We start from the raw sequence: 21,997 nt of genomic DNA, 5'->3' as shown, positions 1-21,997 counted from the left end.
CCTATTACCGGGCGTAAACCTCTAAGCCCGAATCTCCCCTCAAAGCTGTCTGGCTGTTGTCCGATCCTTGAAAAGGAATCAAAATCCTAAGCACCTCCTTAGGGTCGCAGGAAGAAGCGGTGGTTGGGCAGAAACAATCGCCGAGTGAAAGGTACCGGAAATGTGAGCAACTTTCGGATCGTTGTGCCGGAAGCGGAAGCGCCCGGTCGATCCATGGTTAGGGTGGAAGGGATGGCGATGGGTGTGTGTGTGTGTGTGCACGCGGGCCGGTGAGCCTGAAGACAAATAACGTCGAAGCACATAAACAACAACAGGTACTTATGGCTGTATTATTTATCGTTCCATTTTCCAATTGGCATATTTGCGCCTCTCGTTATCGGGCCTTGGCGGGCGGCCGGTTCTTCTCGAAAGCGCGAAAGGTTCGATTTTCTCCCACGGTACACCACGGCTGCTCGGTGGATGAGGAGGCTACGAGGTGCGTTTACGGGTGATGACTTCGTTTGGGCAAGTTCTGTGTGCTGGGCTTTTCGTTTCGCTACCATAAATAATCGGTAGGAAATTGCACGGAATCGGTTTCACTCACGACAGGTTTGTGGTTTTTGGGTTGCTTCCGTTGCCGGGAAGTTCTGGAAGCGTTCGCCAAGACGTTCCATCCCGGGAGGGGTAGTGGCGCCTTCAATTGGCACAATTACTGCAAACATTCAAGTATTCACGTTCACACACACATAACAATTTCAGGTCACGCAAAGCTAGAAACTGTGAATGGTGTCCATTCGATTGTAGTGGGTTTTGTGTGCCCCGAGTTGCAAGTGCATTTCGCTTGCATTGAACACTCTCGAGGGGTCCGAGGGCATCAATCAATTAATGCACTAATGATGATGAATAATTATTGGAACATAATACGCTCAACCCCTTTTGGCGTGCTTGACGCTTGGGCGGTTGGATCGAGCTACCGATGGATTGTTTCGCACACCCTGGAGAAATCGAAGGATACAAATTGGGGAATGGGGAAGCTTATCTTGGGTTGGTGTGGCGTGTGAATTGCTTCCGAGAATTAAGGATTGGTTAGAGTTTCATTTGAGTAGCTAATCTTTTCAGCCGAATCGCCCGTTGATTGAAGGTGTGAAGACGCGAACGCTGCAAATGGGGTGATGGGGATTGATGACCGAGCCGAAATCGCTTATACGAGTATGATAAGGAGGTGTATTGTTTTGTCATTAAATGATGAAAAAGGGAGTTTCTCGGAACTATGCCTTAAATGTTCAACAGTTCTTTAAAAACTCTTAAAAAATCAGTGACGATGCTTGATTCAGCGGGCGCTTGTCATTTGGTGGGACTGAGAAACGATGTAAACACACTTAAATCACTCCTTTAATTCCTGGTTGTAAAAGATTACAACAATTTTATTCTAAGAATAGACCGTGAGAGTAGCTAAAGATTGACGTACTTAGTTTTGAATCCACCTTTAAACCATTCTTAAATTCCAAACAGCGCTTTGAAGTCTACGATTGTTTGTTGGTAGTCCTTACGAAGTAATCTTGTGCTTGGTCAAAAGTTCTGGATTTATCACCATTAAGAGCTTAATGGGGCGGTCCGGTGGTAGATAAGATAACGGCGCCGGTCTTCATACGGCAGGACCGGGGTTCAAATCCCATCTGGACCGCTATCCCGCACGCAGGACTTGATTATTATAAGCTAATGGTAAAATCAAGTCATTGAGAGAACGAAACCGAACACCGAGACCGTTTGAGGTTGGATTGCCTAGGAAGAAGAAGATGACCTTAATATCCAGGGGTGATACAACAGGACTGGGGTTCAAATCCCATTCGGCCCTTTGTGAGGACTGACTATCCAATAAAGAGGTATCTTTAAGCCTAGTAAGCTCGAACTAGTAGAGATGACTCTACCAGATCGTTAGTCCATAAGGGAGGAAAAGAGAGAGAGAGAGAGAGAGAGAGGGAGAGAGAGAGAGACCTTAATATTTTTTTTTGACGGATATTGGCTAAAGTTTGCTTAAATCATAACAGATCTCTGAGGGGTTTCTGTTTAGGGTTTCAAATTGCTTTATATGCCCCTGTTAGGCTTCAAATATAGTGTTGTCCATCGCTTAACATGTTTTGTATTGATAAATTTGTTGTCGTATTCCTTATAGTAAGTGCTAGAAGCACTCATTAAGACTTAGCATCTCATTAAGACTAGCGACTTCTTAAGATTTCTCAGGACAGTATTTGAGGTCTCTTTAGGGCCAAGACTTAAATAAACTATCAGAATTATATTTTTCAATATCCTGTAGAGCTAGGTTATATCAGTCAACCGATCGGTCAGCCGATACTATTGTCAGAAATGTCACTGACCGGGAATATGTTGCATGACGTTCAATTTGTATTGTATATTGAAAGAATCCGTCAGCATTGAATCAACTAAGGGGTTTTCAGTAATACGTTAATTCTATCCAACGACGGTGAATTGAAGCATCATCAGTTGAAATGATATTATATTCCAGTTCCACTGATGAACAAGACACAATACCTCAAAGTAAAACGATACAAGAAAACATAGACATCAAAGCAGGACAGCTCTACCGCAACGCTCCACACGCTCCAGACACGGTTGAATGTGGCGCGTGAAAGCAACCCATTACTTGTCGACTTTATTGCACCGCAAATTTTCAATTTACCTTGAAGCCAATCTGTTTCTGAACAAGATTAATCTGTCCGAAGCATGCCAATTCGGTTCGCTCGCCACCATCGTGAAAGAAGATGGCGTGGCCAACTATTTTCGAGCTGGGGAGGCAACGAATCTTGCCATGTAGCATAAGGTGGGTTGTTAAAATGTGTATTTTATTGAAAATAGTTAGAAAGTCCTGTAAAGTGGTGTGGTGTCCCGGACGTTCTACCCGCGTTAGTTCACGCCTGGCACGGTGACGTTTTGTGGTACGGATCGTCTGTCAGCGGGTGGGTGTTTGTTCCATTCCAAACCTTGTCCAACCGTTACGCTCCCAGAAAACCCGGGCCTGGGGGTGTATAAATGGCACTTTCTACCCCCCGTGGAGTGTACATAACGCCACCCAGTATGTTTAACATTTTATTGCTCCATTTTTGCTGACCGCACACTGTACCCAGTGCGAGTGCCGACCGAGGTCAAGAGTGTGGACCGTTTTGAGGTAAGCTAGGGGATTGCATATATTTTGGGTATGCGATTTCAATTTTGCCCATTGCATGTTTCGCGTGTGAAGCATCGTGTTGTGCTGCTGTTGCTCCGGGTGGTTTTGCGATTGTAGAGATTATCTTGATGAGTTGAACATTTGTTACTTTTTAAGTAGTAGTCGCCTTTCGGATGCGCGGGTGTAACAAATTGGTAAACATGTTAATGCGGTTGTAAGTGGGCTGAATGTGCTCGAGAGTTGGGGTTAGTTATATTCAAGGGTAAGTTGCTGAAGATTATGTTAGGAACACAGTTTATGATCAATAGATAGGCATATAAACATTACATGAGAATCTTTGAAGAAATTGTGATATAAAATGACAACAAGTGTTGGAAGCAAATTAAACTTAATTAAGAAGAAAAATTTAAGTATTTTGAGTACTAGAATCAACAAACGCATCAACACAAAGAAAAGATGAAAAAAATAAATGAAAAGTGATCTCCCACGCTCAAGCTCAAGATTAAAACAAGCAGAGAAAACAGGAAAAAGAAATGATAAGTAGTATCAGAATCCTTCATCATGTTTCACCTGATATCATTAACAGAGAAAAGCGCCATTTCACTGTGGTGGCGTGCGAAATAAATCCTCTTTCGCCCACTCGCTCAAAACATGGCCCAACAAGGACACAGGATTTTAAAACAAACCCCATAAAAATGCTGCCGGTAGTTGGTGCCTGCCACGCAGAAAACCAAGGCAACCCCTGGAAACCCCGGCTTCGGAACGTGTCAACTTATTATACGCGGTGTGGTTTTCCCTCCGAAAAACCTCCGCACCCGCCAGCCGTGGTTTTCCGTGCGACAAACCCAACGTTTGACGGAAACTGTTGAGGAGAAAACTTTGGCACGGAAAGTAGATAATTTTGTCAAGCGCGAACGATACCAGAGAGTGGCGTTCGCACGCTAATGTATGCGCTGCTGTGTTACTGTGCGGGTACTAGTCGGTGGACCGGCCTCGGCATCTCTCACCAGAGTAGTTGTTAATTTTTTATTAACTTTTCCGCAAAGTTACTGAATCAGTGCCTTACGGTAGCCAGCGAGGAAGAGAGTGCGAGGATCCGAAAAGAAAAAGAAATAGAACAGTGACAAGTCGGCGAATCCAACCAAGTGTTGTTGTCTTTCGTCGTGTCGTCGTGAGCTATGATAGGAGTGTGTGTGTGTGGAGATGTCAGGATCAAGCAGTGTGTTCCTGCCGCCCCAAGGGACAATCCGAACCACACAACTTCCGAAAAGCGTTCCTGCGGTGTGGAATGGTGTGAAATTTGAGATGGGTTTTCTTCGCGCTAGTGTTCGAGTTGGGAAACCACCACCACCGGAATCGGTTTCCCAAGCGTACGCCACTCATCGTCGGCTAGGCTATTCCGATTTCCCTGTCTTACCCGTAGCGTAAAGGGTGCACAACGGCGGGATTTGTGCGATTAGATGCGTGTGCGTGTAAAGTAAGAAATACGGCAGCTAATAATTTCAAATCTACAAAACACCGGTGCCTTCTTCCCGGTGGCGTTTTGGAAGGGTGCACTCGCTTGCTGGCGTTCGGTTAGGGATCGTTAGTGAAATATGTAATTCGGTTCATCTGGTTTCGCGGATGCTCATAAACAAAGCAATCCTAGCCGGTGGTAGGAGGCTTCTGGGCAATATGGGTGAATGGGTGTGGGAGATTTATCTTGGCTTCGCGTTGGGGTTTCGCAAATGTTTACGGGTATCTTGTCAGTGTGAAACGTTTCGGTAATGTTAGCTTAGTTTGCAAGAGGAGCAGAAATGATTCTAACAGAAGGAGCAATGAAAGAGTTAAAATGTATCCGATATAAAGTATTGATTGCGAATAGAATATTAACATCTTAATGTTTAATTCAATGGAATATGTTGTTAAGTTTAACAAAATTTATTTGCTTAAACCAGATTTCGTCGATATTAGCAGGTATCCTGTTTTACCTCTTTTTAGGAAGGGCTGTTCAAAAATATGGTGTTAAAGGCACCAATCTTTCACACAGTAGGGATGTGTTTGAAATCCCTTCCAGACCTTCGCAGAACTGGCAACCACGTGTAGCACCAAGTCAAAGAATTACAGTTGAAGCCATTATATTATGTTGTTAAGTTTTTGATTATAAAGTTTCAACATGTAGTTTATAAACTTTGGATTTAACTATAGATACCTGAATATACCTTAAATAGTGCAGGTCACCTAACCTGAACCTCCTGTTAAGATTCTTCTTGGGATTCTACTTTGACTTTAGCTTCAAATTCTTGCTACGCACAAGACTTTGCTTGTGCATGACGGGACACCTCGCCACGCCGCCGAGCCCAAACCGGATGATATGCCGTTGCACGGTTCGGAGGAGGAAATATCTGCCAACTAAAGTGATGGGAGAATTATCTGTAGGTTAGTGTTAAGGAATACGGTCTGGCCGTTATTTTAGATTAAAATATAGATTAAGAATTCCTTATTGGTTAATATTTGGTATTTTTAAATATTCGAGAGCTGCCTTAACTGTCTCTCTTAACTTAACTTGGCTTTGGAGATGGCTGGATAGTAGGTCCTGCCGGAAGAGGATCTGGTTAGACGGTCTGGAAGGGGTTCGATATTCGATACTGCCTTACGAAGCCTGTCTGCTCAGCTAGCGAAACGTTACTAATATAGGAACTATCATTGCAAAATTAATTTTGAAACTATATTAGACGCATTCAGCCCATAATTTTCTAACAGGCATGAATCTAACTGTCCTTTTTTTTCTTCAAACTAGCAATTAAGCTATCCAAAGACGTCGATTGTATGCAGACAAATATAGACTCAAAAATCCTAAGTTAAATCTCAAAAATCTTTATGGTGTTGGTAGATGCGACAGCGGCGCCGTTCTTCACACGGAAGGACCAGGATTCAATTCTCATCTTTGTAGTTCCCGCAATAGTGAAGACTGCAGCGAAGACTATGTGGTAACATAAGTCTAGTAAGCCAAAACTAGCAGACATGACCTAAGAGGTCGTTAAGCCAAGAAAGAAGAGGAATCCTTAGTCTGACTTATCAAGTTTAAGTTGAGACTTTAAATATTCAACTCTACGCAGACGTTCCATTCACTTGCGGGCTTCCAGTTAGCAGTAAGAATAAAATTTCTATTAGCCATTGTCGTAAATGTCACCATCTCAATTTTCAACCGCACGTACACTACCGGCTAGTGTCCTTTAGCCCTTTTTTACCATCTTCCCCTGGCTGTCAACCCCAGTTTCCGCCGCTCTTCCTCACAATGGTCGTTCAGGTTATTTATGGTGCATTCTATTTATTAGCCAATGGTCAGCCATAAATTTCCGCACACCCTATCGGTGCGTACAGATCTGGCGTCCGTGGCGTTATCGAACGTTGAGGAACGTGGTGCGGTTGACCGTTAAGAGTTTTTTAATGTGACTCAATTATGGAAAGAGATTACAGTTTATGATCGTACCAGACTGATATCCCTTTGAGGAATGGGGTGAATGTGTGTTTTTGTTTGTGCTTGTTTTTTTTTATTTAATTTGTCTGCTGATGTTTAGCATCTAAATTGATGATTGCGGTCAGATTTCTGAGGCTCTTCAATGAGGCAATTAGGAATGAATAAAGTAAAAAGGATAATGTGAAGCAGTGTGGCTTTTTATGACGTACTTTTCCTTGTGCAAATAACTTTGTTGAAAAGGATGAAAAAACATTACACATACTTCATCACAATTATTCCAAAAATATTTAAATTTTTTGTAGGAGTAGATTAAATAAAGGTCTCACCTTACAAACGACCAATCACGTTGAAAAATAGTACGAGCAGGCAACGATTGCTATCCGACGGGCCATTTGTGGTTTCATGCGCCTTTTAGCAAATTAATAAAATAACAAACCACCGTTCCATTTATCACCACCCTAAAAGCCACGCCGTACAGTGACGACATTTAACATTGACCAAACCAGCAATGGAGAAAGAGAGAGCTAGGGAAAGTTCCATTTCCTTTACGTTTTGGGAACGGTGGTGGTCTTGGTTAAAAACCGGACATCCCGAATGCAGCCCCATTGTCCCACAGAATGAGACTCACTGAGGCAATGCTCCAAAACAGAACGGTCAGTTGTGTGTGTGCCTTTTTTTCCTTGGTTTATTGTGCTGGTTTTGAAGTGGTTGGCTTTCCGATATTGCTGTAACAGATACAAAACGTACACGAGCCGAATGTTTTAGCCTGGTTTAACAGGCCTGGAGAACCGAACGGTTGGACCAAGTGTCCTTGTTTTGGGGTTTTGCTCCTTCCTTTTTTCCCCGCTACAGCTTTTCTCATCCTCAAGCTGGTCGTTTGCATACAAAAAGGCATTCCCGTTTGATGTAAACCATCTCAATGGATGGAACAATAAGAGCTGCTTCTGGTTTCACATTCCCGCCACGTGATCCTAGCAAAACTACTCCACGTTATTGTTTATGTTTGTGGAAAATCCTTAGTTTTAGTGTTTTCGGTTAGTGCGCTTCTTCCTCGCTCGATATTGAGCAGAAAACATGTCCAAGGGATTGGTGAACCGGGACATCCCCCTCCCTTTCTGGGTGCTGTCGTTTGTTTGCAGGACGCGTGTCCCTACACGGAAACCTCGGATGGAACTTCCCGATGGTGGTGTTTAAAGTAGGGTGGTAACTAACCGACTGCCGGCGTCCGGTCTTGAGCCGAGATGAGCCTGGGATGTGCGCCTGGGATTGAGAAAAGCAAACCACACAAAGTCATAATTAGTAGCGCGCTCGCGACAGGCAAGTGCACTGGTTGTGGTGTGGCGTCTTTTATGGTGCTCTGTACGTTTGTTTTGTGCCCTTTTATTTGTCTCTTTACCTAGCTACTGTTGTGTTATTACTGTTCCCCGTTTTCTTACCTTTTGACCAGCGTCGGCTAAGCAGTCATTTCGCTGGCGGGTGAGTTTTAAGTGTTAACCCGTATTGCATAAATCAATGTCGGACGTAATTTATGAGCTTAATTTCATATTAATACATTTATTGCTGAGGGAAGGGCTTTTTTTCTCCTGTTCTCATTGGAGTGCATTTGTTTTGAAAATGGCTGAGCACGCGGAGTGAAGAATAGTTTTGGGCGATAGTTGAATTTAATTGGATTGTTTAATTAATAATTGAATGGAGTGTTGTAAGGATATAATTTAATTTACTTGAGTTGTGCTTCGTGCTGGGGAATTTTACTGGTATGAGCTGGAAACCGTTAAATAATGTTATTTGAAAAATTAAGTGTTGTTGAGAATGTTTTAGACATATTTGTTGTAATAACCTTTTATTTATTTGCAGAGGTTTCGGGATGAACTAGCAACAATGATGAATTTCGGGATGAATTTCAAACTATTTCTAGATAATGCTTTATAATATAAAGAAACCTTTCGAAATGGAGTAAAACATTTCTTCTTGAAATGTTGCACTTAGTCCTGAATGGAATCCAGAAATGAGTTGAGAAAGCTTTCAACAAGTTATTTTAAAGAAATTTATTATCATAAATTAAGTTCACGAGACTAGTCAGGTTATCAGTAGGTACCTGCTTTTATACAGTTACATGTAATTTTTTTTATTTGTACTTCAACTGACGTTTATTTACTCCCTACTTCTTATGCTTACATCGTCCTATAAGCTGGAACATAATTCTCTTACATGACACCTGTTTTTACCAGCTCTGTGCACGCCGAAACCATATCCAGCAAAGGTCACAAAACCTCAAAGAAGGCATCCTAAATTGCTTTGGATGGTGTCACTGCTCCGTTCGCGATACTTGGGTAATAATTTTTTCGCATCCACCCTAAACCAGTAGCATACAAACATTCAACAATCCTTACGACCATTAAACCGCACATCCAGAGATGACCGAAAGATATGCCTGTGTTTTTTTGGAGGAAGCAATATAAATCGAAGAGGAACAAGAAAAAAGGTACCTTTAGGCAAAAGAGTAACTAAAAGATAACATGCGGGAGAAAAAAAGAAGAAGATTAACGGGACACATCCAGGAAAAGGCAGAACGGCGTTTACAAAGCTCGCGATGGCCTTTATTAAATATTTTTATGGCACCTCTGGTTTTGCGGGGTTGAGAGTCCTACGTGGTCTTGTGTTGGTATAAAAGGAAGTTAGTATCTGGTTGTGTTATCCTGTTTGGTTGCAGGAATGAGAATAGGATTATAGCCCGAATGTTTTGAATCTTCTTCTGGCTCATCGTGATGTTGAGCCTTTGTGATACGTCGTTCTTCTATATCCTGTATTCTACAGGATTGTAGCTAGAGGTGAAGGATTGTTGATGCATGAAATAGTTGAGAGTTTTGTTGATTGCTGTAGCGTACAGTTTGCTGTCCTTTTATTAATTCTGTAGACTCGATTCATTGACCTTCTTCATTAAGCATTTGGGCGATAAAACGTGTCTTCTAAAATATTTAAATTAAACCTTCATGTTAACAAGAGAAATTCCACAACAACAAACAAAAAGATTGATTTTTCTAATTGAAAACTTTCCCAACACAGCACCAACCAAACCAAACTAGTTGCCAACTAAAACAAAAGCAATAAAAAACAAAATAAAAAACAAACTCAAAACACTACCATAATTCAGCGAAACAGTATCACCGCGACGGAATTTAATTTTCCACCCATAACTTTACAGCTCGTTCTTTAGTTTGTAAAGCAACATCGCTTAAGGCGCTTAGCCTTTTTTTCCATGTCGCTTTACCACTGTCGACCTGCCGGAATCGGGAAGGGACGTATGAGGCGCTCGAAAACACTGTTCCCTTTTTATTGCATTAGGTTTTATTTCGTCTCGTTTTGCGCCCCACACCCAGCGTTCGTTCTGGAATTGTTGAACCATTTCCTCGAACGAGTCAACGACATCTGTCGTCATTATCCATTCATCTCGGTTGATTTTAGACAAAGTTTACGAGCGAGTTAACTACTGCCACTACAAACTGCCGGCCGGCGAGGACACTACACGCCACTGATGACGGTTGTTTACTCTTCAGGATGATTCCAGGAAAATGATGTTAGCAGACGTGTAGGAAATGATCACCCGACAAAAAACCTCCCCCCCCCCCCCCCCCCCCCGGAAAACTCTACCATCGTAAGAAGAGTGAAGCGAAAAAGTGAAAGATCAATTTTAGTGAGCGTCTGCTTTCTGCGTCAAGCCGTATTTTTCCAGCGAAATAATTACCGAAACTTTAGCCGTCACAATTTGAAACAGAAACAAAGTGCTGCGTTTTCTTCTTCCCGTTTCTTCTTTGCACGATACAGTGCTGCTACTAGTATCTCTCCACCTTGGTGTCCCGTTTGGAGTTTCGTATCTATTTGCTTTGGTTTTAGTTTGCCGTTTTGCATAATATTCACTATGCGAAAGCACGTACACACTTCGCCGGTGTGTGAACAAATCGGTGGTCGGATTTTGTGTGATGCTGGCTAACAGAACTCGTTTCTTTCGGACAACGGTACGGCGAGTGAGAGAGAACTAGCAAAAAAAATACGAAGAATTTTTCGGTTATACAAAACCCACTAGCACTATGGCACGGTCGGTCGTCGAGTCGTTTTCCCGATTTTTATTTAATCCCGAATTCCAATCCGGCTTCCGGTACTTGAAGCGGAAGTTGGCAAATTGGAACTGGAGCACTTCGATTGCGAACGAGGCGAACGAGGGTCCCCCAATCGGAGTACCCTGCTCACGCGAGCCAGCAACTCACAGTTCTTAGATTCAATTATCATATTCGTGATGATTGCCTACGGCTTTGCTTAACCGAAACCGTTGAGCTCTCGGGAAGCTCTCGAATAGAAATTGACACTGAGGTTTGGGTTGGGAGCTAAGACCAGTCCGGGGGAAAAAAAAGAAAAACAAACGACATGCACATCAGTACCAACGGGGGGGATATGGCTTAAGGGTAAAGCCAACGTGAAGCTCATTTGCGTTGCGAATGTATGCGACTCGCGGACTCGGGCCGGTAGTGTGAGACTGAAGCTAGAAAAAGGGACAAATGAAGTAGCTTTCCCGAGTGGTAATAGAAGGGGGAATCGAAGAGTTCCCGGAAGACAGGAAGGACTAACGGACACAAAGTTTTAATTATAACCCTTGAGATGTTAGCCAAGCCTAAGGCCTTGTCCTCGGCACAAACTGCTTATTCCGGCAGGACGTACGCTTCGGTTTGCGTTTTTTTTTGTCGACTAAAGAAAACTATGCACGTTTAATCGGAAGGACCGCAAATGAAGCATAGGAAAGAGCTGGTGGGGAGGGAAAGGACGAGCAACGAATGACAGAGGGCCTATCCCGGGAAAAAGGTGTACGTGATCTGCAAGGAAATGTCTTATTTTTAATAAGTGACTTACCGTCTTACCGAGCCTGTACGAGCCACGGGACGACATTTCCGAGGGATCGAATCTTTCCACACTTCGTTTGACTAGCTGCGCTGTGCAGGGTAGATGGGTTGACAGAGAGCTCAGCTTACGGGTACGGGAAAGCGATACACGAATCGCTGATGCGGTTTCGTGTCGATGGTTCATCGTTAAGATGCGATCGGTATCGTGACGTAAATTTTCGACTGAAGTAGTACGATGAAGTTGCATGGGGTGGTTTGTCTTGTGCAAGGATGACCGAACTAATGAGTTTTTCCTCGTTGCAAATTATTATGCATCTGTGAGTGTATGCGTGTGGCCATGAACATATTACTGGCTTCAGGGTAAAGGAAAGGAGAGCAGTACGAGAAGAACCAACTTTAGTTCATAATTTTTTTTTAGTAAAACAGATGATAGTTTTTGGTTTAGTAAAGGTTTAAGACATTACATGATCTTGAAGGTCAATAACACAAGAACTTTTTCATTTTTTTCAATCAAGGAAGCCAGTAATGGAAGGCCAAGACCTCTTGAGCTATTTGAGCAAAAGGAGAAAGAGTCTAAATAATCCAAGTTTAATCGTAGTTGGCCGAGGCGACAGCGGCTCCGGTCTTCACACGGCTGGACCAGGGTTTAAATCCCATCCAAGACCGCGCCTCCCCGTAAGCAGGGCTGACTACTTTGCTACGGGTAAAATCAAGTCACAGAAAACCAAAAAAGACAAGCCGAGATCTTTCGAGGTTGTAGCGCCAAGGAAGAATAAAAAGGACCGAAGTTTTATCTGGAGCTGCACAGTGTTTCAATTATAAAGACATTTGTTTTATGACCAATCGATAATCTCAGCCGTTCTGGAGGACGCTTCTACGCCATTACACCTTCTCAATTTAGGCATAACACGACTTTAAAAAAGTGATCTAAAAGGACCAAAAAAAAAAAAAGAAGTGGGGTTGGGTCGCTCGATGTTATACTCATGACGTGACTAGCCCACCCGAGCCTGACGAGTCTAATTCGCTGCTCAATTGTGAGATCTCTGTACAGCTCGTAGACCTCGTCATAATAGCGATTCCTTCATTGTCCTTCAGTTTTGGACAGGTTTCATGTCTTACAGGAGTTTGTGAATACCAAGACTGTCGGACATTTCCCTGCATGGAAATGTATAAAAAGTCATGGAAGCGCAAAAAATAGCTTCAGGATGCCCAGTATACAAAAAAATAAACATTTACAAAACCAACCATCTAAAAAAAATCAAAACAATGATTAACCGTTTTATCCATTCTTGTTATTTTCAATTTGGTGCAAGAAAATTTAAATTTTATTTGTTCCAGCAGTTAAAATATCTCTATATCTATAAATATCTTCTTTTTGTTTATATTTAAATATAAAAAATAACAGCTGTTCTATAAGAATTTTTTTTTTCATATTAATTTTTATCTTAATAATTTGCACGAAATTTATAATTAACTCTAACCCTCTCGAAACGAACGCTACATTTTGTGCCAACACTCGCCCTGAACTCTTTCCCTTGTTAATTTTCTCGATCGAAATTCAGTACTCCCTAGGTGGAAACGTTCGCTGGAAACGATATTTATTGGCTGTTTGTATCGTTTATTTATCTTCGCAGCGGTTTGACGGGCTACTGATTCGGGGATGGCTCTCCGTTCTGGTGCATGGACGACGAGGTGATAGTTTGTTTGGGAAACCATTAGCTGCCGTACCTCCTTTCCAAGGCTAGGTGCACCGGCCGGTTTCGATAGCGTGTCATAGCATACACACACACACGGCCGCATACGCTACTACCAGAAGAAACCGAACATTCGCTTCACTCGTCCATCAGGCGGAGTACCTGCCAGACACACACGCCCGGAAGTTTATCGATGCTAACTGATTTTACAACTCGCCCGTTTTGGGTATGCTCCACAACGTTTCTATCAGGTTCTCACGGATAGTCCAGCCCCCCCCCCCCCCCTTGCCTTTCCCAAAATAAGGATGCTGGCAGCGTCCAGCAAAACGAGGCGAATGGGAGTATATTTCCGGTTCGCATGCTAGCTATAAAATTGATCCTTAGCACTCGTTCCGTCCCATCGTTGGCTGGGTGCAAACACATTAGATGGTCAAACGGCCGGGTCCGGAGGGAGGGTCGTTAGTTTTGGGGAAGTTTTATAGCCCGGCGAGCCATTTGTAAATGATCGAAATTAGTTAAATGTTCCATTCCGGAGTGAAATTAATTACCGTCGGTGTGGCTATATTTCGTATCACCTAAAAGGCCAGAAATCCGGTCAGTGATAGGGTGTGCTTCCGCTTCGGATTGCGTGCTTCCGTTATGCGTTGCATGTATCGGGTGGAGGGCATGGTAAGAGGTAAAACTATCTCGAATCCATAATCGAATGAACTCGTTTCCGGTAGTTGTCGGTTAGAAGATATGGCTTCCTGTTGTACAGGATGTAGGATGAATGGGGATTCGTAACATAAGATATATTTTCAGCTGAATTCGTTTGAAATCAGACTAATATCGCATTTGTATCCCAAAATAGCTTAAGTTTTGTTGAAGAAGAGCGTATTTATAACGACCTACGTTTTCTATTTCTCTCCTTAATTTCGCAGGTCCAACGGCCGAGGAGGGCAATGCAACTGCCAGTGCAGCGAACGGTGGCAATGAGCAGCAACAGCTGGGTGGTAAATCGGTGGTGGCGGCTTCCGGGGCGGCTACGATGGTATCGAACGCGTCCACCATGGTAACTACCAGCGGTGCCACGCTCCTAAGTGGGCTGGAAAAATCGGGCGTCACCATCTCGGCCGAAGCGTCCCGAGCACTGCAAACTCACGCCCTGCAGATCGCTCACTCGCAGATCGTTACGACCAGTCAGAGTCCTGCCACCGTTACCGTGGCCACCTCGCAGCAACAACAACAGCAGCAGCACAGTAACATCATCCTAGTTCGTGGTTCACGCTCCGAAAACGGGCAAATTATCCTGCAGAACACGCACGAACTGCTGAGCCTGCTAAGCGATGAGGATAAGCCGATCTTCTTGCAACACCAGCGCCTAACAACGACCAGTGCCGGTGCAACTATCACGAAAGCTCACACCACCAAAACACTCTCGGAAGCAGCAGGCACCGGAGGCGCTAGTACGATCCTTTTCCAGCCAGCCATCAAGAGCGGAACGCTCGAGGGTATTAGTGGTGTTGGTGGTGGTGGTAGCACGATCCTGCTGCAATCGGATGCACTCAAGAAGGGAACAACGCTTGAGGTGGGCTCATCTTCCACGGCGGGCAGTACCGGTGGTCCGATCTTTCTGCAGCAACGGTTAAGCAAAAATGGCACCGAAGGTCCGATATTGTTGCGCACGCTTAAGCGGCTTGATAAATCACAATCGATACTGGTGATCAGAAATGCTACCACGGCTGGTACGGTTGCAACGGCTGGGAGTACAGTGGTGGCAGCTTCTGCTGCAGGATCGGGCGGTATCTCGGTGTCAACGGCCGGTGGTGCAACGCTCGCTAAAGTGAAACCGATCTCGACACCAACCACAACGGTGGTAACGGTGACGGCTGCACCGGTCGGTGGTGGAAGTGGTGTTGGTGGAGCAATTGCAAGGCGTGTGCAGGAGGAGGCGGAGGAGAAGAAGGAACCGGTCACGGTGGCGAAGGTTGTCCACAAGACGAACAATATGCCGTTGGGTACAGGTGAGTCGATTTCAAATCTTTCATTACTCCTAATTAAAATGTTTTCAAATTAAATGAGGTACTTCGAAACCTGCCGAATCCGATTCAGATGGATATGAATTAATGGCTTGATTGAAATAAAGAATTTAATTTAAGAATCGAGAAAGAATGGCAAGGATTGTTATCCTCAAACGTGACAAGGCCATGCCTACCATCTAATTGCTTACTAGATTTTTTGTCATTTGGTATTTGGATAGTCTGTCATAACTATGAGAGATCGGTCCGGAAGGAGGTTAGATTTTCGGTTCTGATTTTCCCGGTCTCGGTGTGAAAACCTAGGCCGTTATCGCCTCGACCACCGGGCCGCCTATATAAGACAGAGCCGTTTATAAGAAGACTTAGTTAGAAATCTTCTTTATAACTAAACAATTCGCTGAAACGAATAGCGTATTACACGCTGCATGCAGCTATCTATGGCTCCATCGGACTATGAAGAATGACAGTTTGAGAGTATTTTGATACAAGCGTGTTACTAGTTCGCATTATGCATGACAAAAAGAAATATTATGGTGTAAAAAGGGTCGTTTTGTGGGCTTCGTTATAGAGATAACGTCTAAGGGACATCATTTAAGGGATCCTCTGTTAGCGACTTTGTATTAAGGTCCCCATGTAAAAGCCCTCGCTGAAGGAACCTCGTCCATCATAACGGACATCGTTTTTATTTTGGCAGGGATTTCATTTAAGTGACCTCGTATTAGGGTCCTCGAGTAAGAGCTGTCGTGGAAGGCATTCCGTGGTTATAATGAATATCGTTTAAGGAGAGTTCGTATTCAGGTCCTCCTATAAGAGCTCTTGCAGTAGAGGCCTCTTGCAAGTGGGCCCAGGTCAAAGGGTGCATGGTCCGGAAAAGGATTAAAAAGGACCTTAAACAACATGTGTATCGTGAGCCGTGAAAAGCTAGGCATATGCAGAAAATGACTAATTTTACATACAATAAAACATTTCTGGATAATAACTGCCTTCACAATTATGAAGTAAATGTTTAAATGTTAATAAGGTACTTTTGCACCCATTGCCTATAATAAGGGCCTTAGTAAGACTTTGGTATCTGACAGATAGATGGCGCGCATCTTCAAGTATCATTTTGGGGTAGTATAATATAAGCAATACTTTCCTATGCTAAATTTCTGATTAATTATTCGCAAAGCAGCAAAAAACTAAAACAATTTAATTTTGTTTGTTCACTTGAAAGCAGCTGTAATAAATCACTGTGTTCTAACAGGTGCACTAACGTATCATTTAATATATCTTACCCGTTAAGGAAAGAAATATCGTGTTGTTCCTTTTTAAAACGCTATCAGCGCATTAAAACACGGTTCCGTTGCTACAACCAAGCAGGGTCTGGTTTAATATTTACCGTCTCGACACGGCCACACTCATTGCACACATTAATAATTCACCGAAAAAAGTGTATTGATCGCACGGCCGGGGACCGGGAAATGGCTCCCACCGACACGGGACACACTCTAGACAGTGCGCACCGGTGTCGGTCATCATTACGATCTCCCGAAACGTAATCAATGCTTTCGGTGCTGTGAACTTTGGTGCTGCAAGTCAAACACCTCATAAATTATGAACCAAAGCCAGCCAGCAACGGGTTTCGGAAAACAATACAGCAAAGAAACATAAATCACCAAATTGCAATCGCGTGACGTGCCGATTTGGATTTGTGTGTGTGTGCTTTTCCCTCTCGTTCAAACGGATTTATCTGGGTGGGCTTTCGGGTTTTTTTTTTTATTTGTTCTTGCTTGCCATACCATTTTGGTTCCGGGAATGGATAAGGACGAATTTTCTCACCCCTTTTTTCGCCGTCCACCGCCATAGCGCCCGATAATGGGTGGCTGTGGGTGGTGTACAGAAAAAAACGGAAATGAAATTGATTTCGTTTTCTTTTGTACAGTTCAAGGAAAAACAACCGAATTAATTCAACACAACTTTCTCCCACACTTCGTTAGCGCGGCTTTATGCTAGTAAACGTTGAGCAAAGGGAAGAAATATCGGCTCTACATCAAAAACAATCCATGAAGAACGAGTGTGAACGGAGAGAAGGAAAAAGAATCCTTTAACACTTCGCTTTCCGTTACCTAGGGGAGGTGTGGTGGGCGAGAAAGTAAAGGTTTTCCACTCACCAGACATCGAAATACAATAAATGGAAGAAAAATATTCGATCACAATTGCTTCCCTGCTTCCCTGCTGTTCACTATTTTCACTGTCGCCCAGTCTCACAATAGCAGAAAGAAATGTCCTGCTGTTAAGGAAGTGATTTTAGTCCACGTTGTACCGAATGGGTTCGGTAACCAGGACGGAGGATATACTAGATTGGAGGATGACAAAAATGAGGCGTAAAGGTTGCCGAATAAATTGAACCAAATCGTTCTCTTTGAAGGAAAACGGCTCGAATACGTTCCCCGTTCCTAACGGACCGAGTTCGAGAAGCGTTTAATTCATCGTTTGCTTGTAGACGCTTGAGCAACGCTGTTTGCACAACAACAAACAATAGAAGAAAAAAACACTCTTTCACTCTGCGACCGTTTTCGACCCTCGAGCCCGATAATGAGTGTAACGAGACAGTGATCGGTGTGGTGGGTGGATTGCCGCCTCTGGGTGAGCGAACATGGGTGACATTGGGTGGGTTGGTTGGCGTGTCGTTTGGTGGCAAGTACGAGAACGATTGATCAACGAGGAACACGCTTTTCGACACGATATTTATCAACTCGTTGGTTGGTTGGCGTGGTATGACAGTACAAAAAAAGGTTCCTTGAAGGGGTTGAAATCGAATACTGAAATGAAAAATATCTCCACCGTTAGGCAAGGAACAATGGGGTGGATGGTAGAATAGGGGAAGAAAATAACGAAAAATACTGCTAGAAGAATTATGGGACCTCTGGAAGAAAGTTAGTCACTTGTGACGGTCTTTCATGTTGCGCGAATAAACATACGCCACCAGGAAAATGGGTTGGGAGAACGTGGCGACAAATTATTCTGTAAAGTTGAGGATATTTTGAAGTGATATGAAAATGATGGTATTTTTTAACATTGTCTGCAGGATTTATAGTTAATAATATTATGCTCTCCTGCTTCATAGTTTTAGAGCCTCGAGAGTTTTGAGCTACTATTTCTGGGTCCTCATCACGTAGCTGGGGATAGTTTGGCCTGGCTGGATTGATAGATATTTTATTTATACCTTATGGTTAAGCCACACGCAAAGCTGTTTAATACTTTATTAATATGCATTTTTGATGTCTTTCTTGTGGACCTTTTAGCTGTATATTTAGCAGATGTTCTGACGCTTGGGACCAAGGTGTGAAATGATGAATTCACCAGGGATTTCTCCATAAGCTCCCGGTGCATTTAACGTTGTCACTTGACTGTTTGCTATCTTGGTCCAGGATCTCAAGAGAGGATTTTTAACTCGATTTTCTACAAACAAAAGAATTGCTCTAGATGTCGAATTGGCTATAATGATTGATCAAGGAGTCTCTTGCGAACTCTAGTTTTATCGCACTGATCGTATGCACAGAGCTTTCTAAACAGGTTCTCGACTCGATGTGCAACAGATGCTCCAAATTGATAGAATACACTGTTGAATTATGTTTTACAAAAAACAAATATGCTAAAAAAGGTGGAAGATAGTTAGTTGAATAACTGGGCGCAAAGTCATTTTCGAAAACAATCGCCAAATTCGGTTTTTTATCGTTGTCCAAGGTAATCCAGCTATTCAGCTGCGGGTAAAATCAAGTCACAGCTTTTCACGTTATAGAGAATAAGAATAAGTTATAAGGGACCTCTACACAAAGTCCAAAGTTTTATTTAAAATAAGGAATTTTTGGAATTTTTACCACCACCATTTTTTTAGGACAGTACCATTTTTTTTTCGGAGTTATTATCTATTACTTAATATTATCTTATAGATTTTTTATATATTTTACAAAGCCTAGGTTTTGTTTTTGTACGGGTCTTGCAAAAATTTGTATATTGAGAATATCTTGAAAAATTTACTTCTGTGGACAAGCCATTTACTTAGCATTGAAGTTGAATTTTAAAAGTGGCTGATAAAGTATTTAAAAATGCTCCAAATACTTACAATTGTCTATTTTTTAATTCCAAATATTATTTTATGCCTTACCAATTCCGTACAAAACTAAATGCCAATTTATGTTGACATCCAATCACAACTCTATTGCTATCTTGGTAAGACGGCGGTTTTTCAGAATACCCAGGACAAACTGTCTACTTGGCAGATTGGTACAGCAATTGTACACGTACGAAATGCAACCACTAAAACCTTTCCCACTATTTACAACACCAATCTTGGTTCGTCCCAACGCAAGACTCATCGTTCATTGGCAGCTGTCCCTTGCCAGCCCACTGTGAAAGTGGACAAATATTATTAAATAAAATCATCACCGAGAAACATCTTGAGCGCAGACGATAGCTTTTCTTCGACCGATCGCTTCGAACGAAGCGAACCGTGCATGGGGCACAATTTGTCAGGCTCAGGCAGGCAAGTGCAAAGTTCAATTGCAACCACTTGGCAAAGGACGTCTGCCACTATCGTGCGGGTATTGTACCACTAGCAAGACGGACATCAAAATATTGTACAATCGAATGTGCTGGCTTCCGGTTCCGTTTGTGTCGTCTAGCTACTGGCAGAAGCTTCGGTTTGGAATGTTAAAAATCAACCAAGAAAACGGTAGTACCTTTACGTTGGGTTTGGTGGCTAAGTATAAGGGTTCCTACCGTAGGGAAGAAGTAGGGAAACGTTTCTGAAATGTGAGCAGTCAGCAGTTTCTGTTTCTCTTTTCTCTAGTTAGTTCTGATGCGCTTGCAGAAAGTATCGTAGCTAGATGGTATTGATTGCCTGTGGTGAATAAGAAATATAAAGGATAAGAAGGAAAACTAAACAAAAACTACTGCCTCATTTCGGAAATTCTGTCTTAAAATAGTTGAAAAAATATAACGATTATGTATCAACCTGTAAATACTGCACGTTGATGATTAAACTTGTGATCATGAGTCCATGAGACTCCCTGTATTCCGGATTAATTTTTTATGTAGTTCATATTCAAAATGCACACAGACAGCTCAATTTACTTTTATCACACACTGTATCGTCCCTGGGAGGATTTGTTTCTCAGCGTTCGATCTCCTTTTTGTTTTCATTCCGTCCACATCTGGCACTCAAACGCTTCGTGGGCGAGAGTCACATTTCCTTGGGCAGCCTGCTCACGTATGGTCCGAAAATCCTACTTTATCAATTTTAGAGCGAAGCCCATAAGCATGGTAGAATGAGGAAATTGAATTACTAATACTCGCCACCGAAAGATGCTAGCGCGTGTTCAAACCAGGCGTTGGGAGACGTTGGGTCGACCTTCGCCGTAGTTTTTTTTCTCTCCCATGTCCGCTCTGGTCTGCTTTCATCAGAGCGGTCTGGAAGCAAAAAACGAAACCAATGAACACCATCAATACCATCAGCGCACAATAATCTTCATCATCGTTGGTGTCATTATCGACACCATCAGCGTTGGGTGAACCACACCATGCAGGTTCTAGTTGTTGCCTTCGATTGCCGAACGGACCGAACGATCCCGTTCCAGTCAGTCAATTGATTTTATCGCTTGCTTCTCTCTTCCTGTTTGAGTGTCCTGTGTTATTTTTTTCTTTCATTATTGGCCATTCTTCTCATGCCTTTTCTTCTTTTCACACTTCTGGCACACACACACGCGTTCAAGGGCAGACGACGGTGTCAACGCGTGTGCCTTCTTCCCCTGTGCCAGTTCTTTCCATACCAATTTGGCGTGCTAATGAATTAACTTGTCTAAATAAAGAAATAATTAGTACATGCGATCGGTATGGTGCGGCTGGTTTGTGTTAAATTGCTTTCGAGGCCGGTAAATTCTTACACCCTAGCTGCCAGCTGTCCCTACCTGCAGCGTGACCGCATTGCATGACGTGTGGCCAGGATCGGTGTTTGGCCTTGCGAGGGCAAGGATTCAATTTGGCGAGACTTGCGGCCGTTTGGGCTTCCGGTTGCCAATCAATAATTAATCGAATTTTGTTCGCTTCCTTTCTCCAGCGTTCTGGGATATAGCAGGTACCGGTTTGATGCGATGAAAGCAAAGAGTGTTGTGCACACATAGTGAGTGTATTAGTATTTTTTTTTAGTTTTAGTTTACGGCACACTCTATCTCTCTATGATCTACTGTTCTTCGCTCGCTAATTGTTGTGGCTTGTGTGGCCCATAATCGTTAGGCATTGATTACTTATTCTGTGGATTCAATTTGATTGAGCAGGAAAATAGGAGTGGATGATCAGTTTTAAATAAAAGGTGCAAATAAAATGTAAATTATTTGTACTTTACAGAGTGAGATAAATAAATTTTGAAGCATTTGCTGCTACCCTGGGAAATAAAAAACAAAAAGCGATTTACATTAATAAATTAGTTGTAGACATATTATCAAATAATGTATAAACAATAAATTCATAATTTGTATTGTTGGGTTTTTGTTGGGTTTTTACAATTTTCTTTTTGACCTCGTGAACCTTTGTGATGTTTGGTGTACAATATTTATTTTTTTCTTTACATTTATTACTAAGTCGATATTTGAACTCAAATAGTCCCGGTTCTTCAGGCTTTTGTTATTCTTTCTACAATTTTATCTGGTTTCATTTAGTGGGAAATCCAGCTTACTCTTCTCTGGAGACACATGAAAATAAACTCATTACTAATTGCAGTTTTAAGCGAATCA

The 21,997-nt window shown here is 42.7% G+C and overlaps 1 protein-coding gene across 12 annotated transcripts in view; it reads left to right on the top strand.

Moving 5' to 3' along the window:
- LOC118511369 overlaps positions 1-21,997 on the top strand; it is a 183,343-nt gene that overhangs the window by 56,581 nt on the left and 104,765 nt on the right. For all 12 annotated transcript variants that reach the window (XM_036054353.1, XM_036054352.1, XM_036054354.1 and 9 more), the window contains one exon: positions 14,127-15,209. In XM_036054353.1, the coding sequence (XP_035910246.1) occupies positions 14,127-15,209 (1,083 nt within the window). The remainder of the gene's footprint in view (positions 1-14,126; positions 15,210-21,997) is intronic.

Source organism: Anopheles stephensi, chromosome 3 (assembly GCF_013141755.1).
Source record: "Anopheles stephensi strain Indian chromosome 3, UCI_ANSTEP_V1.0, whole genome shotgun sequence".
NCBI classification, from domain to species: Eukaryota; Metazoa; Arthropoda; class Insecta; order Diptera; family Culicidae; genus Anopheles; species Anopheles stephensi.
Note: the sequence above shows the minus strand (reverse complement) of the source record. Positions and strands in the feature narration are given on the sequence as shown.